The sequence below is a fragment of the Macadamia integrifolia genome, unplaced genomic scaffold, assembly GCF_013358625.1.
Source record: "Macadamia integrifolia cultivar HAES 741 unplaced genomic scaffold, SCU_Mint_v3 scaffold1831, whole genome shotgun sequence".
Classification (NCBI taxonomy): Eukaryota; Viridiplantae; Streptophyta; class Magnoliopsida; order Proteales; family Proteaceae; genus Macadamia; species Macadamia integrifolia.
In genome coordinates, this window is record NW_024868373.1 from 68,413 (window position 1) to 94,755 (window position 26,343).

The 26,343-nt window shown below is 38.1% G+C and overlaps 1 protein-coding gene across 1 annotated transcript in view; it reads right to left on the minus strand.

The window, feature by feature from the left end:
- Positions 1-26,343, minus strand: part of LOC122064941 (5'-3' exoribonuclease 3-like) — a 71,284-nt gene that overhangs the window by 36,822 nt on the left and 8,119 nt on the right. Inside the window, exons 9-10 of the mRNA XM_042628727.1 lie at positions 16,867-16,944; positions 2,628-2,705 (exon numbers count right to left, since the gene is read on the minus strand). Coding sequence (XP_042484661.1) covers positions 2,628-2,705; positions 16,867-16,944 — 156 coding nt within the window. The remainder of the gene's footprint in view (positions 1-2,627; positions 2,706-16,866; positions 16,945-26,343) is intronic.

Genomic DNA, 26,343 nt, shown 5'->3' on the forward strand with positions numbered 1-26,343 from the left:
GGCCAGACCCAAAGGAGGCAGAGGGGCATTTAGGGGGTGAGTTTGAATAGCACAGGGGGCCCAAAGGGCCGACGAGGACCAGGGACTATAAGGGGCAAGGGATCACCATTGGTGGGGGGGCAAACAAGAGAACCAGTGGCAAGAGCCGGTCAAAGGGGCGCATAAGGCACTTGTGTCGGGCATAGGGTAGTGTCCGAGCCTTCAAAGGCTAGAGAATCACAGAGGACAGCTCCAAGGGGGAGGCACTAGAAATAAGGATAAAGCCCGAAGCTGCGTGCAAGGGAGGTGTCGATACCGGAGGAACAACAGGGCCAATCCGACTGCCAAAGCCAACAACGACGAGCGCAGGAGCAGGCCGAGAGTCTTCAATAGAGCAGGCAACAACTCTGAGGAGAGCAGAATTGTGGACAAAGCCAAGAGTCATGCGCATGGCAGACGTCAATGGAGGAGTAGCAGGGCCAATCGTGGTGCCAAAGTCATCGACAAAGAGCACAAGGGCAAACCTGGAGTCTTCTACTGGGCAGACAACGACAGAGGTAGGAGTGTATGCATGGAAGAGATAGCAGCAAGGCCTTCCGAGGCCAAAGCAGTAAGAGGAGCATCTACAAAGGAAGTCCAGGGGGCAGTCACATACCCAGAAAAATCAGCGGGGGAAGCAATACCAGTCACAGGGCCACCCAAAAGGAAGGCAACAACAGAGAAGGTTACGGGGGCAAAGGAGGCCAGGTTGGGGCGTCGGGTGAGGAAGAAGGTGAAAGAGGGGTAGGGATGTCGGATGCAGTAGCCATGCAAGAGGAGATGAGCGGGTCATACAAGATGGTGGTGCCCATGGGCAGGTTTGGCTAGCAGGATGGTTATAAAGGTTGGATGGGTGGAGCAGGTGGTCCAAAGGAAACTTAGAGAATGCAAAGAGGAGTTGGACCAGTATGAACTGATTGAGGGGGCAAAAGGGGGGTTGACCAAAGCGGAATGGAGGGATTGGAATAAAACTGGTTTAAGAGTGGTTGGATAAAATTAGAAGTGGATAAGGAGGGCGTAGGTGAAGGAGTCGAAGAAGGGAGAGGGAGAAGTGGAGGGAGCAAGGTCACAGAGAGGCCAAAAGGGATAGGCCAATGACAGGAGGGCAAACGTCGATCAGAGGAGAAAGGTACAAAGTCTTAGAGGGAGATAAAGCAGGAACAGAGCAGGGGGGAGCTAGTAACCGAGGTGCTAGGGCATCATCACCATCGTCAGAGTCAAAACAGGCAAGGAGCGAGAACCTGTTCTGACCGCTGGGTAAAGGATCTGCAATCAGACCTTCAGTCTTAGGACTGGGATCGCCGACAGGAGGGTTTGCATCAAGGGCCACCACCTCAAATCTGCAATTCCAGCCACGCTTTCTTCTATGACGCTCACGGCCAAGGATAGAGGCCTTGTCTATACTAGCAGGCAATTTAGAATGAAGATTTCCAGAATTTACATTAGCATCAATAGCATTGCACATTATTTTTTGTGCAAACACCGGTGGAATGGCCGAAACACTTGCACGCGGTACAAAGCAGCGGGATCCAGTCATATTTAACGTCTTCATCAAAGGAGTGACTCTCTCCATCCAGAATAGTGATCGAGGATGGAAGAACTTGGTCAGCCTTAACTTCAATGCAAATCCTAGCAAAGAAGATCTTGTGCATGGTCTTCGTTTTCTTATCAGAGTACAAAGGCTTTCCAATGATGGAGCCGATGAGACTGAGCCCTTTGGCACACCAGAATTGCAATGGCAAATTGGGGAAAACAACCTAGAGGGGGATGGAGGAGGGTTCTGATTGGCTGAAGGAGGTATATTCATCCAATTGACGTAGGAAAATGGGTTTCTTCCCTACATACCAGGGGCCACCATCAAGGGTAATAGATTTATCCATGGAATCAGAGAAGTTGAAAAGAAAGATATTGATATCCAACATGAAGGTGGAGATAGTACCTAAGGGCCTCCATTGATTGAGGAGGGAGGTCTTAACAGCAAAGAAGGGGGCCGCCCAGGAAGGGACCCACGAGAAAAGACTTCCACTTAAGAATTGCAGGTTCGAGAAGGTCAGGAGGGCAGAGACCAACAAGGATGGAATTACGAGAGGAAGGAGGGTGAAAGAAGAGGTTATGGCCAGCGGTCGGAGGGTGGGAGGAGGAAGAAGGAGAAGAGGCTAAGGAGTTCCAAGGGAGACGGGCAGGGGAAGAGAGAGGTAGAGGGAGTAAGGGGGGAGTGGCTGAAGGATAAGGAGTCAAGCTGTCGGGGGTGGGAGGGGGACCAGCAGCGAAGGGCGCCGAAGGGAAAGGAGGCATGGGGTCAGGTCAGGAAAGAGGGAGTTTCATTGTTGAGTACCAACTTGATTAAATTCGGAAATGTTAGTTCTTTCATGACTCTGTTTGATGTGTCAAAGGCATTGTCCAATCCCCAAAATTCAAAGACATTGTCCAATCCCCAAAATCATGGCTTGACTAGGAGCTCATTAATAATTCTTACTCAATAAAGGAAAGCAGGGCCAGAATTACTCAACGAAAATTAAAGTTATGTAATACTTCCAGCCTCATATTAAGTTAACTATTCAAATATAAATTCAGTTATAATGAGAAGCAAGAAAATAGTAAAGAAAAACCTGGCTGCGTTTCCTAAAAATTGCACTCTCATGGGATCCCACAGCTTTTAGGTAGTGCTCCACATGTTCAAGATTTACCTAGAGAAGAGAAAAATTATGATACAGTAATGAAAAATTATGATACAGTAATCTTAACTTTTAAAAAAATAATAAAGAAAATACAGTAATAGATTAGATAAATATCACCAGAATAAAGTGCAGTTGGCGGTTTGCAGAAATGTAAAATGTCCAACCATAATGATGCATTGGAAATGGTAAAGGTATGACTGTTGCAACCTGGTGATCAAGCGGTCGAAACAACCTCTTGATATTCTCGGGGAAAGGCTGCATGGTTCTCATACCCTCCGGACCTCCCACATGCTGGAGCCTCGTGCACCAGGTACGCCTTTTTTAATGATGCATTGGAAATATTTGATTTTTCTTCTACTAATACATTTTATCATTCTAACTCTGGTACTTCAATCTGACTTGAGCAAGGAATGATATAGCAGGGCACATGAGGTAACAAATACTGATCACCTTCATTCTAATATTTATCAAGAGAGCCTAATTCTGTAATAAATTCATCAGATCACCCATACTGCATTGCTTACACACACACACACACACACACATACACCAGAAAAAAAAAAAAAAGGAAAAAAAGAAACAGAACAACGATCAACAACATAAGTCAAAACTCCAAAAACATCTTGGTCCACGGCAATCATAAAGAGATCAACAAGGTGCAGCATTTAAGTAGATGTCTCATTATCCGTAAAAGTTCCTCATTTCTTTCCAAAGCTTAATAACTGACTGGATTAAGCTTTGAAGTAGCTGGAGGAAACTATGGATGTTACTGATTTGTTTGGGGAAGTTTGATTACCATGCTTTCCAACATTGATGGATATGGAACAAATGGTGTGCAATTTTTTATATAGCAAATGCCTCGAGGCAATCAAGTAAAAATCTGTCTTGAGGCATAATAGAAGCTTATGCACGAGCTGTGTTGTTGTAAGGCACACGACACATGTATCTGTGTATTCAATATAAGCTTTTAAGGTTGAGGGGTGGGCATTGTTCATGATTTGAGTTTGCGTTTAAATTATGGAAGATCATTTGGTTCACTGATAGCTCTGATATAGTGATATCAATGATGCAGGTAGCAGTGATATCATGTTGCTAGCTGTGGGCCATAGACAAAGTCCAAAGGAGTTGAACAAAAATTTTAAAGCTGTTCTGTAGAGATCAAAGGCTAGCTACTGGATAGTGTACATATGAAGTAAGGTGGAAGGTTGATCCATTGATGCATTACTGAGAACTTGAGATAATGTTGGAATGTCCAGGTTCATGATGGCAATTTGTTGTCTCTGGCGTATGACGAAACAAATTAAATCAGCAAATAAAATTAGAGAATTGGAGGGGAGAAATGAGAGAGAATACTAGAATCAACCTACAATTTGGTATCACTCCGAGCACATGAAAGAAACAAGCAAATGAAAATTTCTTCATTACCTTGTAGATGTTCTTTCAATTTCAAAGTTAGAGGTGAGATGTTGAGATCTTCTGGTTAGGTAATATGAAATTGAGGGTAATTCTCCTAACCTGGCATGAGACTAGCACAAGATGTTACACGAGCTCATGATAGAGCTTCAATCAGATCATAGTTGAGGGTGATTGATGCAGTTCAAGGAAGAAGCATTGTTCACGTGGTATTGTTCATGCAGTGTGAGCTCCATGAGGCCAGCTTGCATGGGACAAGATTTGGGAGTGCAAAGTATCTCTTAGTAGTGTTGGTGTACGATGTCTTGTATTCCGTCACAGTTTAACCCAGGGAGTACTGGTGCAACGCCTCGACAGGCAGGACGGCGGTCCTGCTATATATTTGTAGCAAGGGCTTTTTTCTTTGTAATGCAAGCAACACTGAGAGGTGTGAGGGGCGAGCGTTGTAACCCTATTCTCCATTGATAGTGAAGTAGGATCTCATCTCACCGGGGACGGAGGCAATCTTTCCAAACCTCGTTAATCTATGTGCATTGCTTGTTCTTGTTTTTTCCATTATCTTCTGCATCGTTTCAGGATTACGTTTCTACAAGTAGTTACTAAATATTTAGTTTCTAATTCCGTGTAATGAGTTACGTAGTGGTTCAGATAGATATTAACAAGAAGTTTCTAATTTTTTCGCTTCCTATTTTGCATGCAATAGCAATGGATCCTCTAAAGGATTCCATCCTAGTTTTAAGTTTATTTGCTTTCGATTTTCCTTGTAATAGCTAAGGATTCCTTTTTAGTGTTTGCTTGGCAGCCAAGTAGCAAGGAGAGTTCCTTGTAATTGGTTCACACTTCATTGGTTATTATAAATAAAATCAAACGGCACACTAGCCCAAAAATTTGGCTATTGACAAAAAACTAGAGTTATCTGTGGAGATGCATGGCTATTGTAGTGAATCAGCAGTAACCCCAGGTGGTGAAGCCTCCCATAGACCTCGGTAGTGAAGCCCCTTTTCCCCTTTCTTCTTCTTCCATTTTCTCTCTTTCTCTTTCTTCTTCCTACTATTATGTCAGATTTCCGGCAAGGTATTATCCTCCAACCATGGCCTTATCTTAGGTGTTTCTCACCTGTATTTTGGGTTGATTTACTTGAGCTGTTTGGCCATTACAGTTACTGCAGATTACCAGCACAGGAACCTCCTACGATTTCTGTAATATCACCTTCTTTTTGTTTGTATTTGGTTACCACTTTGACAGGCCATGACTTCTAAGGATGTGTGTTAACTTCTTATCTTGTGATCACCCATTCCCTACTGGTCTAACAACTGATTGTCCAACAAGTCACCTACTCTTTGCAGGTCTGAGTCATTGTTTCTGTTAACTTGCTAATCCTGGCTGCAGGGAATTCACATGCTACTCTGAACAATCTAGCCCTTGGATTCATCCCTTCTTTTAGTATTATCTTCTTTCCCTGTCAGTGCTCTGATCGTCTGACCAACTGTTTTAGAGTTATTTCAATTTTCCTTTAGTTACTAACTCCTATTAGTGGTGCAGACAAGTCACTTAATGGTTTTATTTTATTGTAAATAAGCCTTGGGTTGGGTTGGGTTGGGTTATGTATGTGTTGGGCCTTTGATCCCATGGGTTTTCTCTGTAATAGGTCACTTTAATGGGCCTAAAATATGGTAGAAAGTAGGAAAACGAGATTTGATTCATTGGTTTAGTTAGAGTCATGCATTGAGTCTATTTTCTTTGTTATTTCAATTTCCTAGCCGGTTTAAGTTTCCCAATTAGTCAAAGATTGGGTTAGGCCTTTTCATTTTGGTGTTTGACTCTATTTTGAGTCTTCTATATAAGTTTGTAAGGAGCTACAGAATGGAACACGAATTCATTAATGAAAATTCTAAGAAAGAATTCTTCAACAACTGAGATAGCTTTGGATGAGAGGCCCAGGCTGAGATAGTCATTCCACCATTCCACCATTCTACCATCTCACCCACATCTATACCATCTCAACCCTTCTTTTTTTCTTATTTATTCTTTCATCATCTTCTTCATCCAACAAGTATTGTACTTCAAGTTTTCCTTGAATTTCTTCAGTCTTCTATAAGGTTGGATGTCTACAAGGTTTGAACCCTAATTTTGGGCTGAAAATTACTATTTTGCCCCTCACAAATATTGTTTTGTTTTTCCTCCATGGTCGTTGTCTTATATCACTAATACTTTCATTATTTGCATCTGAACCATCCTTTGGGTATATATCCTTGTCAACTAGCTACTATTTTGATTCTTTCAAATATAGTAATACATTAGTTAGTCTTCAGCTTCCATTTTCTGTTACACTTCATTACAACAGATCCAACCCTTGGATTAGTTTAATACTTTGATCTTCGGAGGGACTAATTATCATAGTAACAGGGCTATTCGATCAAAATATCAGCCCCATCCGACTGTTGGATATTGTTTTATTTAACTTTCCCCATTCTTCCATATTGTGAGATGCTTTGATTGCTTCGTTTCTGTCCGTAGGCATTGTCTTCTGTTATTGTTATCATCGATGATTTTGCTACTATCATAGACACTTAGGCAGGATCCAGCAAAAGGATTGAGGGTCAACGGGCAATATAGCTTTTAGCACCTTCTCAAGCAGGTACATATGCTATCGCTTCTCTCTTGATCACACATTTTCATTGCAAGCGAATGACTGCAAATGGTTGGCAAATTACCTTACTAAACAGGAGGTAGTCAAAGGATGTTTTGCCATAAATCTTTGCCATTGGATCTGTGTCATTCTATTTCTGTTTCTTAATGGATTAGTTTTCCCATTCCTCCTATTTTGTTTTGACCTCAGATTTCCCTATTTTGTTTTGCACGGATCCACATAGCTGACCCCATTAAGTGGGGATAAGGCTGAGTTTTTTTTTGTTGTTGTTGTTAATGGATTAGGTCTCTGGGCAATTCAGTGCTGATCATGAACCAGTGAGATCCAGTGGGACACCAGTTTGTGACAGGATTGCAGATAAGAAATGAAACCAGATTTCAAAAGAATTTTAATGACGAGTTCAAAAGATCAGATTCATCTAAATTTATGGTCAAAGCTTCTAATTAGATAGGAGAATATAATATCAGAAATCGGGCTTGATCTAATAATCAGATTCTTAGGAAGATTCCTACTTGAAGTAGGAATTCACAAATCTGAGAAGGCAAATCAGATTAGAGATTGAGTTCAGTATCAAATAACAAGCCCAATGATAGTCAGAAATCTGGTATCGAACTTGAAAATCTATAAACTGAATACAGACTTGTCATAGGAAAACAAAAAATCAGTTTCAATCTTGAATTTGAAAGTGTAAGAAGGTTCAGAACAGAAACCAATTGCAAGTATGAATGCAAAATTAAAATCCAATCATCAGATTTGAAGTTTCAGAAAATTCTAGTGGAACAGAAACTCTAGAAACCAGAAAAAAAAAATGCTAAGAACAAAATCAGGACTAGAAATTGATATGAAGAGAGAAAAGAACTAAAAAGAAATCAGAGGTCAAATGAGAGAGAAGAAGAGAGAGGAAAGATCACACCCGACATTGGCGATAAATAGAACTAGGTGGAGAGAGATCAGCTGTGGAATCCAATCCCGTTTGCACAGCTCAACAACAAACTCTTGAAATGTAATGCCCCAGAAATTATAAACCTGAGAGTATATTTTCAGCCCAAGGGTATTTTTGTAATTTTATTGTAGTGGTAATTTCGTAAATTGTTGTGACTCTTTCTTTAATAACATGAAATGTAGTGTTTAATTCTAGAGGCGATTGAGTATGTGATGACATATAGGGGAATAAAGTAATTAAAAAATTAAACAGTGCTTCAGTTCTTTATTTATATTTAATTTGTAGACATAATTAACAATTAAAGTGTTAGCCTAATAGTTATAACGTGAAGAGAGGTTAAGAGGTTCAAATCTTATAAGTCTTAAAAAGTGGGAGAGATGCCAATTTAATATTTAATTGGGCTTACTTTAGTAGAAATAAGTTTTGGGATGCATTATATATGTGTTGGGCTTTTAGTTCCAAGTGTTTTCTTTGTAATGGGTCAGTTTTATAGTTTTATGAACCTACAATATGGATATGAGCTAGGAATACAGGACTAGTCAAGTAAAAGTTTTTATTTCTTTATTTTACTTAGTATTAGGTGTTTTAGTTGGACTGGATTAGAAATCTATAAGTCTAATCCTGTTTTGAGTTTAATTAATTTGTTATTACAGTTTTCTAGTCAATTTAGGAGCCCTATTGGTTGAAGATTGGGTTAGACCTTTCCTTTTTAGTGGCTACGTCTATTTTTGTCTTCTATATAAGTTTGTAATAGGGTCAAGCATTGTATATGAATTTTATTATAAAAAATTACAGTTGTTCCTGCTCCTCTTCATGTGAGAAGACTTAAGCATTGTGTACGAATTTTATTAGAAAAAATTACAGTTGTTCCTGCTCTTTATGTGTGAAGACTTCCTTGTGTTTGATCAAAGAGACAATATCGATGTTTGCTCCAGTTGATTAATCTTCTCTGCAAGGCTGCAAACAATTGTGTTCTCTTATTATTAGTCTCTCATTACTACTACTGGTTCTTCTCTCAATTCAATTTCTGATTTCTTCCATTAACATGTAAGTATAATTCTTCTAGTTCTCTTAAGATTTCATTTTTAGAAAAGTTGGATGTAGGGTGTTTTTCTAGATTAAGCAATTCAGTCATCCGATCGATCTAAAATTTTGAACAAATGTTCATCATCCCTAGATTGGAACTTGATTCAAGTCTGAGACTATTCTGATGGTCAGATAGTGAGATATTTTATTATTTCCAATTCTGCCCTTGCCTATTAATGAAATCCGAATCTGTATTTCTTTAATTACTTTTAATCAAGTCGTCAAATCGTGATCATCTTTTGAGGGTAATTAAAGTTACCCTAAGGGAGGTTACAATCCGAATTTAGGGAGCATCTGACCAACAGACTGAAAGTAATTTCAGATTTACTGAAATCTGAAAATTTCATCCTAAGCTAAAATTTTAAAATTACTATTTAATCACTCAACCGATCATTCCCATCTTTTGAAATGTGATAGTATGTGTCGTGGGGGATTGATTCCTAGAGTTTGACTTCCGTCTGAGAGGATTGACTTTTGGGGAAAGTGGAGTATTGAATTAGTTTTGAACTAAGAGATTAATAGGAGCAACGTTTAAGATCTCGCTCTCGCCTCCCATCTCACTAATCCAAAAAAGAGAGATCTTGCCGAGATCATGTATTTTTTTCTTGGTCGACTCGGTGGTTATATGGTCTTTGTAGACACTAAAAGTTGGTATTTACCCTATTTTAGGTCTTCTAAACACAATGGAAACATCAGTTTTTTAAAAATCAAACATAAAATTGTACTTTGACTTCATACCCTATGCAAGTAGTCTCTGACTCTTCAGACCTTAGGCTAGTATGCTCTATTCCACAATCAATTCCACAATCAACACATGACGCAACATAATCATAAGAATTTAAAAGACATCATATATAAGAAAAATAACTCCAAATGTGGATGAGGAGATAATATTCTCTACTCTTTAAGCTTCAATGAGTGTAGGAATGAAGATCCTCGAGCAAAAGCACCAAAATCCTTGCTCCTTAGTGTTTTTTCTTCAAAAAAGTTGAGAGAGGCGAGATCTTGGCGAGATCTCAGTCTAGTTTTTGTACAATTTGTATCTCGCCATGCATCCCATCTCGCCTTTTTGAAAAAACGAGATATTAGCGAGATCTCGATCTCGAGCCGAGATCTTGAACCATGAATAGGAGATGTACCTAATTGTAGGTTGTAATTGACTTAAGCATTCAGAGCTCAAATGGTGGAAATAAGAAACATGCAAGCTGAGATAAGTGGGATTACACCACAGGTGTGTGGCATGAAGTGATGGCCGATGTGTTTCTACTATTGAGATATGTTAATGTATATTTACTTAATTTGTTTTCTTTCGATATGGCATGTAACTATGGAGGCGACTGCAATTTAGGGAAAACAAATATTGTTATGTGATGTATATTATGAAGATGACTTTGTGCAAATGTGATCTTGTGCAAAGATGATCTTATGTGATATTCTGTAACGGTGATTTTGTAAAGATGAATATAGAAAGTGTTTGAAGGTAAATAGACTGTAATTGCCATCTGGGAGGAAGTGATCTGTTGAGCCGCAAGAATTGGAGATTTGGATATCCGATGTACACAAAGTGTGTGTACGAGGTGATGAAAAGGTGACTTATAAATGATTGGCCGACTTCTCTCGCGGAGTATGGGCTATGGCAGGTTGTTTCCCTCAGTGCTGATTAAGGAGTATTAAAAGGGAGGTGATTTTCAAATGACAGTGTTTTTATTGAAAGAGTTATTTGAGGAAAACAAAAAGTGTTTGCTAACCTTTGTTTTTGTTTGACTGTTGTTTTGTGTTGTGCTCTTAGTATTTCCTTTCTTACTGGGATATCGAGCTCACCCCATTATTTTAACAACACCGATGATTGAGATGTAGGTAATGCTTGGAATGGAGGCAGTTGTTATTTCTGTTTTCTTAGCTGAATGCAGTAGGGAAAAATTTGAGATGTAAACTCTGATAGTTGGATTTGAAATTTAAGTGGGACATACATTAGATTGCCACCAGTAGGAGTTATTTGAGATTTATAACAATGGTTGATTATTTGGTTTGATATTTGAAATTAATGAAATTTGTTATAGATGTTTTGTTGGTCTTTTGATCGTTTGATCAGTGCCCGTGAGGGTTGTGCCCTAGATGTTTTGTTGGCATCTATCGATTATTTGATTAGCGCCTGTGAGGGTTGTACACCTAACATTTCAAATCTCAAACCAAATAATCAACCAATGTTATAAATCTCAAATAACTCCTACTGGTGGCAATCTAATGTATGCCCCATTTAAATTTCAAATCCAACTATCAGAGTTTACATCTCAAATTTTTCCCTACTACATTCATCTAAAAAAACAGAAATAACAGCTAATAAAGAAATCTTTGAGTCGCCCTAGAACTCCACTCCAAGCATTACCTACATCTCAATCATCCATGTTGTTAAAATAATGGGGTGAGCTCAATAACCCAGTAAGAAAGGAAATACTAAGAGCACAACACAGAACAATAGTCAAACAAAAACAAAGGTTAAATCAAACATTTTTTGTTTTCCTCAAATAGCACTTTCAATAAAAACATTGTCATTTGAAAATCACCTCCCTTTAATACTCTTTAACCGGACATAGCCCATACTCCAAGAGAGAAGTCGATCAATCACCTATAAGCCACCTTTTCAACACCTTGTACATCACTGACACTCGCTTTGTGTACATTGAGTATCCAAATCTCCAATTCTTGCGGCTCCACGGATCACTTCCTCCCAGATGGCAATTACAGTCCATTTAACTTCAAACTCTTGTCTTTTCATCTTTACAAAATCACCTTTACACAAAATCAAACTTTACACAAGATCACATTTACACAAAATCACCTCTACACAAGATCACATTTACACAAAATTGCTTCTACACAGGATCACCTTTACAAAAAAATCACATTTGCATAAGATCACATTTGCACAAAATCACCTTCATAATATGCGTCTTGTAATAATATTCATTTTCACCAAATTGCAATCACCTCCATAATCACATGTTATATATAAAGAAAACAACCCAAGTATATACCAACATATCTCAACAGTACAAACACATCGGACATCACCCCACACAACTATACCAAACACCCTGTGGTGTAATCTCACTATAATCCCACTTAACTCAGCCTATATGTCTCCTACTTTCACCCTTTGAGCTCTGAATGCTCAAGTTAATCACCACCTGCAAATAGGTTTGACTCGTATTAACCTTAGTTCAAAACTAATTCAACACCCAACTTTTTCCAAAAGTCAACCAAAAAAGCCAACCCCCTCAAACGGAGGTCAAACTCTAGGAATCAATACCCCTCGACATGTATTATCAGCCTTCAAAAGATGAGAATAATTGATTAAGTGATTAAAGAACAATTAGAAAATTTCTAGCTTAGCATGAAATTTTCAGATTTTAGTAAATCTGAAATTACTTTCAATCGGTTAGTCAGATGCTCCCCAAATTTGGAATGTAACCTCCCCTAGGGTAACCTTACTAACCATCAAAAGATGATCACGATCTCACAGCTAGATTAACAATATTTAAAGAAATACAATTTAGATCTCAAAATTTTACACATGCAAAGGCAAAATTGAAAATAATAAAATATCTCACGATCCGACCGTTAGAATTCTCTCAGATTTAAATCAAGTTCCAATCTATGGATGATGGAAATGTGTTCAAAATAAATTGCATATCGATCGGATTGCTGAATTGCTTGATATAAAAAAACAAGTTATATCCAAACTTTTAGAAAATGGAATCTTAAGTGAATAACTTGAAGAACTATACTTACTTGTTGATTGGAGAAATCAGAAATTAAATAGAGAGAAGAACCAACAGTAGTAATGAGAGAAACCAGTATCTTGTAAAGAAGTAATCAATCAGATTAAACATCAATTTTGTCACCTTAATCAAACACAAGGAAGTCTTCGCACATGAAGATGAGCAGCATGAATAGTATTTTCACAAATAAAATTCATGTACAATGTTTGACCCCCTTACAAAGTTATATAAAATACTCAAAAATATACTTAGACACAAAAAAAAAAGGAAATGCTTAACCAAATCCTTAACCAATAGGATACCTAAATTGACTAGGAAACTGCAATAAAAAATAAATAAACTCAAAACAAGACTGAACTTATAGATTCCTAATCTAGTACAACCAAAATACTTAATAACAATTAAAATACAGAAATAAAAACTTTTACTTGACTAATCTCATATTCCTAGCCCAAACCCATTTTAATTATCCCATAAAAGTGGCTTATTACAAAGAAGCCCCTTTGGAATTAAAGGCCCAACACATATATAACTCATCCCAAAACTTATTTCTACTAAAACACGCTCAATTAAATATTAAATTGGCATCACCACTGCTTTTTAAGACTTATATATTTGAACTTCTGACCTCCCATCAACTCAAGTTACAACCACTATGCTAACACTTTAATTATTAATCATGTCCATGAATCAAATATAAATAAAAAACTAAAACACTCCTTAATTTTATAAGTACTTTAGTCAACTATATTTCATCTCATACTCGATTGCCTATAGAATTAAACTCTACATATCAGGTTATTAAAGAAAGAGTCACGGCAATTTATGAAATTACTACGACAATAAAATTACGAAAATACCTTTGGGTTGATAATATACTCTCAGGTTTCATATTTCTGGTGAATTATTTGGTTACTCAAATTTTGCTTAATTGATGGAGGTTTATTACATATTATTAAGACTTTCTGAAATTCCATTGATGCATGGAAGGACTCCTACTCACCGTCTTATACTGACTTAAAGTAAACAGACCCAATATAGAACTATTAAAAATCTTTATCCAACTCAATCACTTAAGTACTAATTTTGTGTACTAAGCTACTAACTTTACCCCCCGACGTTATGGGTTTATAATTAGCTTGTTACAACGAAACAAAAGAAAATAAAGGCCCAACCTACAATATTACTAACCAAAGCTTAATTTCAGCCCATTGGATTGCCACCAGCATGTTATGGGCCTCCCAATTTGGCATCTAGGCCTCCATGTGGGATCAATGTCTAATGTAACTACATCATTTGGACTTCTTCCTAATAAAATTCACGTGGTACCAAATTGTTGGGTGTTATAATTAAAAAAAAAAAATCCCTACCAAAGATCAAGAGTAGAATGCAGTTAAGAGTCAAGAGTCAAGACTACAGTAGCCAAGCAAGTGAATATATTTGAATTTTGGCAATCTAAAACTCCTTTTCTGCCATGCAAGTATGGAAAGACGAGGGAGACAGCATCTCACTCGAATTAGCACAAAGCAGTGTCTCGCTCTTTTTCCTTCTGTGTTGTAGCTTTTGTCCATTGTTGAGACATGTGAGTCACGAGTTGGGGGTGTGTCCCAATCTTTTCAAATTAGACTAGGTTGCTTTATTATTATTTGGTTTCCTAGTTGGAGTAGGTTTCTATTTTCTAGTTATCTTGCGGTTCAAGGTACTACTTACCTTATTTGGTGAAACTCTTTGGTTTATATATAATACAATGGAGGGAGGAAGCCAACATACAATCGGATGCTCCAATCTTTATTGTAACATGGTATCAGAGTTGTAAGCAGTACTTATCATCCTAGCTATTTGTTTTGAAGAGGAAGAAGAAGAAATCTGAAAACCCCTAGCTGCTGAGTTAAAAAAATATATATATACCTGCTGCTGATCAAAGAAGGAGAGACAATCTATGCTGAGTTATTTACTCCAATGTTTCTGCTACTTCCACTTTGAATGGTTTCCTCTCATTGTGTGACAGTCTGGTCTCTTCCGTGGTTACCGCCTCAAATATTTTTTCCACCCCTTCCATGATATTTAACCTGGTTTCTTGCTTGGTAGGTTGAAGAAGCACATCTCTTTTTCCCTTCTTTATTTTTCGTTAATTCCATGATTGCCCCTACCTTTACCCCCTTATTCCCGTAAGGCAAGTTCTTTTACTGGTGGTTGTGCGACTTTCATTGCCAGTCACATTATACTTCTACTTTTATTGTCCGTCTTTTCTAATTTACCCTAAATGGTTGCTTTAATTCAATCTTCATCCTTATCAGTTTACGATTGTCTAGTTTGCCCCCATCTTTTCTCCTAAGTCCCTCCTATCCTTATTGTAATTTGAGTTCCAAGTCCCCCCTCCTACACCTTACGTATTATCCCATTCACTTGAATCCCATTAATTACAAGTCTGCCACTCCTTATTAGAAAGTTCAAATTAATTACAGAACTGCCATTGGTCTTAAGTTTGAACCAATTAGTTGATTGGGTGGCCCTATTTATGTTACAAGTCGGGTTTTGAAACCCGGATTGCATTATTTGGTATAATTGTTTGGCTTTCCCATCCATGTGGCTTATAATTGGGTTTCAACTCGGGATTGCATGAAATAGTTACAAAATTGCCATTGGGCATATATATGTGCCATATTATTGCTATGGTGGGCCCGAGATCACATTAATTTGTAATTTGCAAATTTTTTTGACAAGTTGGTACTTCGCATGTCATGGTGGTTGGCATTTGTTTAATCATATTTGCTGCCATGAGGGGCGATTGGACATTATTTTATTTTCATGCTCTTGATTATGGATATTATTTGATCATGATACTCCTCACCTGAGATATTGATTATTGGAAATTTATTGTCCACGAGTAATGCTACAAGTGAGGAGGAGATTGGAGTTATATTATCTTGTTCAATTGGAGTTCTTATCTGCTCAAGTCATCGGCTCAATATTATTATACTTATTTGCTTTATCTACTCGTCTCTTCAACAACATTTTTTGTCTTCTCAGCAATAGTGCAACCTTACTTGGTCTCCAGCAACCTTATGCTGCTACTTAGTCCCCAGCAACCAGATGTTGCTACTTACCCTACATGTTACCTGCCTTACTTGGAAAGGGCCTTTGATGTTGTTGTTGTTGCTATGATGTTTTGGATTGCGATTGGCGTTCTCTACCGCCTATTTTGTTCATTGTCGATGCTTCTACACAACGGTTTTTTTATCTACTAATGTTGTTGGTGCTTGATGTACTTGAGATGATATTACTATTGGTTTTATAATGGTTGACTGGAGTTCTCTCTGTGCTCATTGGAGTCTACAACTACTATTCAAGTGTCAAATTTAATTTTCTATTCTTGTTGGTCCAAGCTGGAGCTTTCTTTTGATATGTGTATACTCCAGCTTGAGGGGGAGTGTGGAGATATGTGAATCACGAGTTGCGGGTGTATCTCAACCTTTTCAAGTTTGATTAGGTTGCTTCATTATTTTTTGGTTTCCCAATTGGAATAGGTTTCTATTTCCGATTTATTTTGTTGTACAAGGTAACTACTTACCTTATTTGGTGTAACTCTTTGGTTTAGATATAATACAATGGAGGGAGGAAGCCAACATACAATCGACTGCTCCTCTCCTTGCAGTCTCTCTTTTTCTTCTCTCTCTCAATCTCTTTCTCTTCTTCACTCTCAAGTTACTGGTTACAGATCTTGGGCTTGTAACATCCATCATTTGGGTCTTGATGGGTTGTTTAGTTTCTAGGCATGGGTTGGGGCTGAAACAGTTCCTTCGGCGTTTGGGCATGCAGGTGATTTTTTTTGGTTCACGATTTCTTGATTAACTTACTCTCTTCTTGGATGCTCTATAGTCGACAGCCCCCCTCAATTCCCCCCACCCTTGTGTTGGTCCGTCCTTACTCTTTGATAAAAAATTCTTGTTTCTGATCAAATGAATATAGATATATAAAACCTCCACTAAAAAACATGTATAAGCTTTTATACCAACAAAACATACAGAATGTATTTCTCATCACAGTATGATACTCTTTTGGGGGCAATCAGGAACAAAGAAATATAGAATGTATCTCAAAAGAAAGGATGATTTTTCTAGAAGAAGGTGAAAATGATTATTTACGAAAAGAGTTGATTTTCTACTCATGGTCAATACTTCCAAGTACAAACAAGAGCATCGACCTTGAAACAATTAAATAAATTGACATATTTCAAGAAAAGACAAATAAGCTACTATGGTCCAAGAAAATGAACCAAGAAGTATTAGTACACACCTCAAAAGAATTTGTTAGATAACCTCCCATTCGTACAAATTCCTTTTTATAGACGGCCATAAGCAGGTCAATCGCCCCCTGCCACAGAAAAAGAACCAATTATTTTTCTTTCTTTTTGTGTATATGCAACAACCAGAAAAGTTCAGGAACCCTTTGTTGGACAGGGGCCTAGGCAACGCCTTGACAACTTGTTGGCGTCACCTTGATTTTTTTTTCCTCCGCAACGCCTAGGATCACCTAGACACGGTGACAAGTATGACAACAACAACAACAATGATAGTAATAAAGGGGAAAATCCCGACTCTTTTTACATCTTTACATTTTTCTATACAGAACCATATATTCTAAACAACATAGAGACAAGTTGTACAAGATATTAACATGACATAACCAAAAATCGTTCTGTTGCCAACCAAAATACAAAATACAAGCTCCAGTATAAAAACATTGACATCTGACCACACCAGACAACCAAATGGCTCAAAAGTTTCAGAAAAGCAAAATACCAAGATGCCCATCCTTGACAAATTTTTACTTCTTTACAGTTTCAAAATAAAAATATTAGAAATCTAATATCCCTTATATTTGGAAAAGAAATGATAATATAGCACCAAAATTACAAAGATCTCAGAATAGTGGAAGAAAATTGCTTCTACTCTCCCAAGAAGTTCAAATTTTCATTGTTACTTCAAATTTTTCACAAAACCAACTCATGGAATGGAAAGAAAATTCTCGTCACTAAGACTCTAATTTCTCCATGCAATGTTTAGACCTCAACTTGTGAAAGTGATCATTTGTAAGGAAGAGGAAGAAGAAATTCATGATTCATAACAGGATAATTTGGGTCATAAATTGTACATGTGGTAGTATTATTATACTCAAATAACAATAGGGCCAATGATTTCACATATGCACTCCCTATAAGTTCAATGCTTGTGACACATGAATTCCACATCCTACTTTGAATCTAAGAGATTTATCATGCTCATGTAACACTTCCTGAAGCTCAGCTGAAAATTTTTTATGCCATTTCCAATAATTCCCTAATAGTCTTAACTTTCTCCAATGCTATGTTCCAACAACTACTCATCCTTATCCCAACTTAATGGGGTTGGCTACATAGATCTTATCAAAGACAGCAAAATGAAAAATAGAAGTAAAGGGGAAGAACACAAACACAACAAATCAGTAAAATCTCACCTAAATGGGGTCATCAACATGGATTCTTAGCCTCCAATCAGATCTATTCGAGGTCATACTTGGGTCAAGACCTAGACTATGCATGTATTTCCTCATTTCTCCTATAGTCATTTTAGGCCTGCCCCAAGCTCTTTTAGCGCCTTCAATCTGAATCAGCTCACTACTCCTTATTAGCGCATCCCCAAAGCCTCCGTTGCACATGACCATACCACCTCAAACGGCTTTCTCGAAGCTTATCATGAATCAGGAAACGCCCAAATCAGCTCTAATATGGTCATTCCTTGCTTTATCCTTCCTAGTTTTGACCCACAGCCATCTTAGCATCCTCATCTCTGCTACACATAGCTTATCGATATGGCACTTCTTAATGCCCAACATTCTACCCCGTACATCATAGCTGGTCTAACAATTGTCCCATAAATCTTTCCTTAAGCTTTACAGGAATTCATTGGTCACACATTGCAGACACACCTCTCCACTTCGTTCGTCCCACTTTAGTCCTTTGTGACATATCATCCTCTATATCACCTTCGTTATTTATGATTGACCCCAAATACCTCAAATGATAACTTTGCGGTACCTCTCCCTCCTCAATCTTAATCAAAACATTATCAATTGTAGGGTGACTAAAGTTACACATCATATACTCCATCTTCATTCTACTTATCTTACAATCTCTAGATTCCAAGTTGATCTCCATAACTCCAACTTAGCCTTAATACCAGCTTTTGTCTCATCCACCATAACAATATCATTACCAAAGAGCATATACCACAGAACCTTGTCTTCAATGTTCCTAGTTAAATCATCCATGATAAGCACAAACAAATAAGGCTTAAGGCAAATCCTTGATGTAGCCTAATTGTAACTGGGAATGCACTACCTTGCCCTCCCACAGTTCTCACACTAGTCACCACATCCTTATATATATCTTTAATTATATCTATATATTTACTCGATACCCTTTTCTTCTCTAGTACCTGCCAGATTAACTCTCTAGATACTCTGACATAGGCTTTTTCAAGGTCGATAAAGACCATATGGAGATCCTTTTTAAAGGCTCTAAATCTTTCTATGAGTCTCCTGAGCAAGAAAATAGCTTATGTCATGGATTTACCTAGCATAAAACCAAATTAGTTCTCCAAGATAGTAGTTTCTCTTGTCAGATAAGTTTTGATAATTTTCTCCCACAATTTCATAATATGACTCATTAGTTTTATGCCTCTATAGTTATTGCAACTTAAATTGTTGGTGTACGATATCTTGTATTCCGTCGCAGTTTAATCCAAGAAGTACTGGTGCAGAGCCCCCCGACCATAGTTGTCATGGCGTCAAATCGATCCAAGGCGGTGGAGGGGTGGCTAATCGATTTGGCGATGAATCGCCCATTATGGCGTTGCCATAGCGGTCAAATCGCCCATGTGTCATTTTTTTTTTTTCCTATTTTCAAAAGTTATTTAGTATGCTACTTTTCTATTTTCCCTATTTTTTAAAGTTATTTAGCATACTACAAGCCTACAATATATACTCTATAACATATAAAACCAACATTAAGCAACATCAAATCATCAAAAATCAATATAGCCCTATCAAAATCACCCTGCATTTTACGAAAAATCGACCGCTTAGTGAATCAGGCTTGACCTAGTGTCCATGGTGGTGGCATAGCGACGCCTATCAGCCAATGGCGACTGCAATTTGTGAGTCACATAAATCGTAGCACTGCCATGAACTTCTTTTTTTGCCAGGACGCCAAATCGCCGCCTTGGCGACGCCATGACAACTATGCCCTCGACAGAACAGTGATCCCTCACACGAATTTTTTATTTGAGGGCAGTTTTGTACTTTCCGATATTAAAGTTTTTTCGCTATATATTTGTAGCGAAATTACTTTCTTTGTAAGCAATTCTAAAAGGTGAGAGGAGCGATGTAACCCTATTCTCTATTGATAGTGAAGCAGAATATCATCTTATCGAGGACGTAGACAATCTTGCCAAACCTCGTAAACCTGTGTGCAGTGTTTGTTCTTGTTTTTCCATTACATTCTGCATCGCTTTTAGGGCTGTGTCTCTACACTAAATATCACATTTATTTTTGTAGATTGGAACTACGATCCTTCTCCTCTTGACATTTTCCTTGTGTGCAGAATCGTGTTAAACAGGTTGGTTAACCAAGATACCCCACATAATCCTAAGTTCTTGCACACCTTTATTAGGACCTCATCAAGGCCTACTATCTTGCCTACTTACATCTTTCACAAGGCTTCTTTGAGTTTAGCCAGTCCAGTCTTTCGTATATATTTATGGAGTGTGGTGTCTTGATGAGTAATACATTCTTCCAACCACTTCTACTCGAGGTGTCTCAAATGCTATGTTCCCTTGCCTAAAAACATTCCAATGAAATTTTTCCCATATTTCCCATCACCTCCCAAGGCACAATTGTAATGGCAACCAAAAATGTGAATCTTGATGGACAAATGCTAGATTAAAACACACAAAAAAAGAGGCGCCACAACCTATACCATAACGCCCCAAGTTGTACACCAATAAAGGATGTGGAGCCATTAAACCATAGTAGGTTAGGTTATATTCGATCTATGGAATCCCCTTTCTGCTCTTTTTTTGTGGAAAGTTCCGCTTCCATCAAATTTCTCCACCCCATCTGCTAGTCCATTGTCTGCCTTCCCAAACAAGAGGGCGGCTTTGGCTTGAGAAGAATTAAGGATGTCAACTCCGCTGCCATCCTCAAGCTGACCTACAAGGTGGTATCCAAGCAACCAGATATCTGGGTAACTTTGATGGAGGGCTAGCAGGGAAAGGGAAGAAATCCCTGAGAAAATTCAGGGTTGCAGGGGAGAGGGAGAAATCGCACACTTAGCCCGTAAGCACACATCACGATATCAACTCATAAATTCATTCTTCGGTCTCCTTTTGAGTATCAGTTACAACCAAAATTATAGGAAAAATAAAAGACATAAAAGTAGAAACACAACTGAAATAGAAGCTAACCTAAAGTAGGAAGCAATTCATAAAAGGAAACAAGCTCTAAATCGACTCTAACTCCTATGTACACAACTTCCTAAAATAAACAAAATTAAATAAATTAAAGATATTCTCCTAAATAAAATTACTACTAGATCCCTGCTAGATCAAAAACTCTAATATGGATCTGGCTCATCTCTGTTTGGATACCCAGATGGGTATGTATCGCTCCATGGGAGCGTATCTACATCAATTCCCCCGATGTTACGAAAAACTCGTCCATGAGTTTTGTAGAAAGGTAACAATAAAAGCCCACACATAGGCGAATTGCTCCTTGTCTGCAAGGTGAACAAAATCCAAGATATGAAGCAGTGGAGGTGCATTCAAGTTTAGAAAATCATGGGGGAGAACGAACTCATGGTGGTGAACAACTTTCACTGCACTCATTGCCATCATCACTTGCTCCACAATCTTCTCAGTTTTTATTGCTGCTACTGGTTGGTCCACATGTTTTTCCACATCTACTCCATAGTCTGAAGACTCTATCATGCTTGACAACTTACCATAGAAGGTGTCATTACTACTAGCAAGCCCACATACATCTGTACGGAGATTACAAAGTTTGTCGCGCAAGGTACGAAAAACATCTCTAATGGGAAGGAGTAAAGCATATCGATCAACCTCCATGATGTAGCTTCAGGTTCAGGTATGATGGCGAGCCGGTAAATAAATGGGAATTTGCAAAGAGGATGGTAGAATTTTAATTAAGCTGAATTTACTATGAGGGTGGCAAACTAGTAAATTGTGGAAGGTGAATTAGAAAGTTAGAAACCCATAATATATATATATATATGTTACGTATGGGCGGAAGGGGCAAACTGGGATAGTAAGTAAAATATGGAATAGAATAGAATAAAGGAGAAGGATATTATTCTCCTAAATAAAATAACTACTAAATTCCTACTACACCACAAAATCAAATATGGATCTAGTTCATTTTTGTCTAGATACCCAGATCTAGGAATGGATCGCTCTATGGGGTGTGTATCTATATCACACTAGGGTCTACTTTTCCTTTCTCCGCAATGACTCCCTTTTGACTTGTAGAACAAACCCTAACTCCTCCTGGGTTTGGCGCAAGATCCTTCATGTTAGGCCCCTTGCCTTAACTGCCATCAAATCCCTCATTGGCAATGGAATGGAAAACTCCTTCTGGCTTGACAATTGGCACCCTGCTTGGGTGCTATCATTGATTGTCACCAATTGATCAGTCTATTCCTCTAGTTTTCCTAGATCTTTTAATGTCTCCTCGATCGCCTCCCATAGGACTTGGTCTGCCCCTCTCAATATCCCCTCTCTTACTAACAGTTGGCAATCCCTTCACTCCATTTCCCCCACCTCCGGTGTTGATTGAATCAGTCTCCCTCCCCATCGGGTTACTTCTCCTCCTCTGTTTGGAACTTCATTCGCTCCTCCATCCCCTGGCACAATGTCGTTTGGTTCCGAGCCTATATCCCTCACCATAGTCTTACTCTCTAGAGAGCCCCCTCCAACTGCCTTCCTACCCAATCCTTCCTCATCTATCGCCATATACCTATCTTCCCTACTTGTTGTCTTTGCTAGAATGGTCTAGAAGATACCAACCATCTTTTCTTTGAGTGCCCCTTCTCCTCTCGTATCTGGAAGGTTGTCCTCACCAAATGTTGGTCAGCTCAGAGAAGACCCATCCCCCTTCAAAGAGAATGGATTTGGATCGACATCGCTTTTTTCTAGAAGATCTATCTGTGACACTGCTGGGAAGCTTGCCTTCGAGGCAGCTATTAGCCACATCTAGATGGAACGCAACCTTCATAAGTAAACCGATAACTCTAGATCTTTCGACAAGATTTGGAAGGCCATCTACTTTGACGTCTCCTCCAAACTTGGTTCCCTCACCCTCAAGCCAGTTGTTGACTCCCCAAGGAACAGGCTTATTGTTGTCTCCTGGGGTCTACCTCAATCTATCTTAACTACCCCTACCCCCGCCCTGTAGGGTAGTATTCTTCTTCCCCTGCCTTTTGGCATTGTATATCCCTCCCCCTTTTTTTCCCTTTTATTTATTTATATTATTCACCCCAAATAGAAAAGGTTATATCGGATCAAGGAGAAAGATTTTATTTGTAACTTTTGTTAATTAATAATAATTGGAAGTCCAGTTGTTGGAGGACGGTGTAATGCCATTTAGTTTAGTCTGTTTTGGATAGAATAAGATTTACCACATCAAGTCTTATCCACTAAAACTTTTGGTGACGTCTTTTAAGATAGAATAAGGTTAAGATTGAGATATGGATATGCGATTGACTAGGAAAGGTGTTCAAGAGTTAAGGGTCTAGTTGACTTTGTTCACAGAATTTGCAAAACATTAAAAGGCTATGCTTATTGACATTGCATGACTTCCAAAAGGAATTGTCAAACCTAATGTGCTTTTCACAGTGACTGGCACTCTAGTTTTCTTTCTTTCCTTCTATTGTCTACAATCAGTCGACAACTATAAGTACTTTTACTGTATGTTTTATTTGGATCTATTTCTTCATCAGATTTCCTAATCTCAATCCTTGCATTTTAATCCAGATCTATATATACACTATCATATTTGTGTTTTGTTGCACATCATGATTTCTTGAAGATTCTAAACCACAATCAGATTTCTACTGCTTGTTGTGTGTTTCTTATAGGAACCCAAATTCATAGCTTAAATAAATTTAGCTCACTTGGGCACATTGTATGTAGGAAATCTCTTTTTCTTGCATCATGCAACCGTGAAATTAAGTATCAATATGTATAGTACATGCCAATACAATACAAATAGAATATATATATAACTTCAACTTTTGGGAAAAAATCTCAGTTGAAAAACAACACTAATAGATATATCAAACTTCAACTTTTGGGATCAAATAGCAAGAAATCTCAGATTCTTGCAAGGACTACACGTGATTTGAGGTAAGTTTCCAAATCTTCTATTCTTGCATAAATCTATCTTTTTAAAGTTTGTTATGCACGCATCAAACTTGTACTCTTGCATGGATTGTGCAAGAATTTGCTGATTTTCCCCCAGAACTAAGAATGGATTTTTTGGGGAGAACTTCGAGTTTTTTGTGAAATATGCATGCAAGGATTAAAGTATCGGTATCGGTCGTCGTATCGGTCGGCCCAAATTAAGATACGTATCGGAGGGTATCATATCGTATCGGAGATACGCTAAGATACGCTAAAGATACGCACATAAATGGATAGAAAACACTTTTTTTTACATTTTTGCATAAAAAAATAGTTAAAAAAAGTTATATAAAATAGTTAAAAAAAGTTATATATAACATGTATTATGCATAAACAGTAAATTGAGAGTATTGCACTAAGAATCCAAGGTTTGTAATTGTCCCATAAATGTAAAATCCTTGTTCCCAACCTTGATTTCCACTTTAGTTAGAGAGAAAAATGGTTGGCAGCAACTTTGGAACAAAAACACCTCAAAAAATTGTGTTTTTCTAAAAAATTACCTATTTTGGCCATTTTATGATCGTATCGGTACGTATCGGTGTGTATACATACCGATACGTACCGATACATACCGAAACGTACATTTCACTTCAATTTTGAATTTTTCATAGAGTATCGGTACGTATCTGTGAGTATCGGTGCGTATCAGTGGTGTATCGATGCGTATCGATGTATCGTAGGATACGTATCGATACATAAGGGTTTTAAAATTTTCATGTATCGTATCGGTATGTATCGTGCCGATGCCTACCGATACGGCACGATACGCACCGATACTTAAAACCATGTATGCATGGTTATTGTGTGGATCAATTATATGTTAGTGATGAAGATAAGATCTAGGAACCCTTGGATTTTCAGGCTTTTGTGAATTATTGAATTTTTTTTTCTTTTTCCTTTTTCTGGGAAAATAAAAATAAATAAATAAAGGAAAATCGTAAAAAAAAAAATATGAAAATGGGTTGAATTTTCATAATAATTATGTGGATGAGGATTTACGATAGATCCTCTTTAATTTCAACTATTCTTGTGGACCATTTTATATTTTTCATTGTCAACTTGTTTAGGAAATTTAAAAAATAAGATAAAAAAGGAAAAGAGGTAGAAATTACATGGGTTGAGCTTTATGAGAATTATACATGTAGGATGAGATGTATGGCTAGGATGAAATCTGCAAATTTATGCTAGGTGTAGAAAAGGGTTTTCAAAATAATTTTTAAATTACATCATTGTTGCAATATTAATTAGATGTAACCAGAACCAGAAACGAGAAGAAGAAGAGAGGAGAAGAAGAAGAGAAGGAGGAGAGACCGAAAGCTGTCCAGAAACAGAGCAGCCTGCGATCAGTCCAGAATAGACTGATCGCAGGTCAATATAATGTATATATATTGCTTAAAACAAAAGAAGAAAATACATAAAAGCCCCTCACTTAAGCCGCAACCCTAAAGGACCAAAATATGGACCCAATAGGACCAAAAGGCTCCTATCGGGTCCTGGAATTGACGCTAATCCCAATAGGGATTAGCGCTAATTCTTAACACTCCCCCTCAAGCTGGAGCATACACATCACCCATGCTCCGCTTGGTATAACCATTGCGAAAAGTAGGGGCAAACAAGGACGTAGTGAACATGTCAGCTAACTAATCCGATGAAAGAACAAAAGGAGTTTCAATCAGCCTCTTCAGAATAGCATCTCGAACAAAATGGAAATCCACTTCTATGTGTTTGGTTCTCTCATGGAAGACCGGATTACTAGCAATATAAACCGCAACTTGGTTGTCACAATACATTTTCATTGGCTTGGTCATTGGAAACCCCAGCTCCAAAAGCAACGACCACAGCCACATTAACTCAGCAGTGGTATGAGCCATGGCTCTGTACTTAGCTTCTGCACTAGACCGGGCAATAGTAGTCTGCTTCTTGCTGCGCCACGTAATAAGATTACCTCCAACAAAAGTGCAGTATCTAGTGGTAGATCTCCGATCATTAGCAGAGCCAGCCCAATCAGCATCAGAATACCCCACTAGTTCCATATGCCAATTCGGACGATAAATCAACCCTTTTCCAGGAGCACCGTTTAGATAACAAAGAACACGAACAGCAGCATCCCAATGTGCTTTCTAAGGAGTCTGTATGAACTGATTAAGGACCCCAACAGAATAGAAAATGTCAGGATGAATCACAGTGAGGTAAATTAACTAGCCAATCAAGCTCCTGTACTGATGCACATCCTGAAGAGGTTCACCATCATCCACAC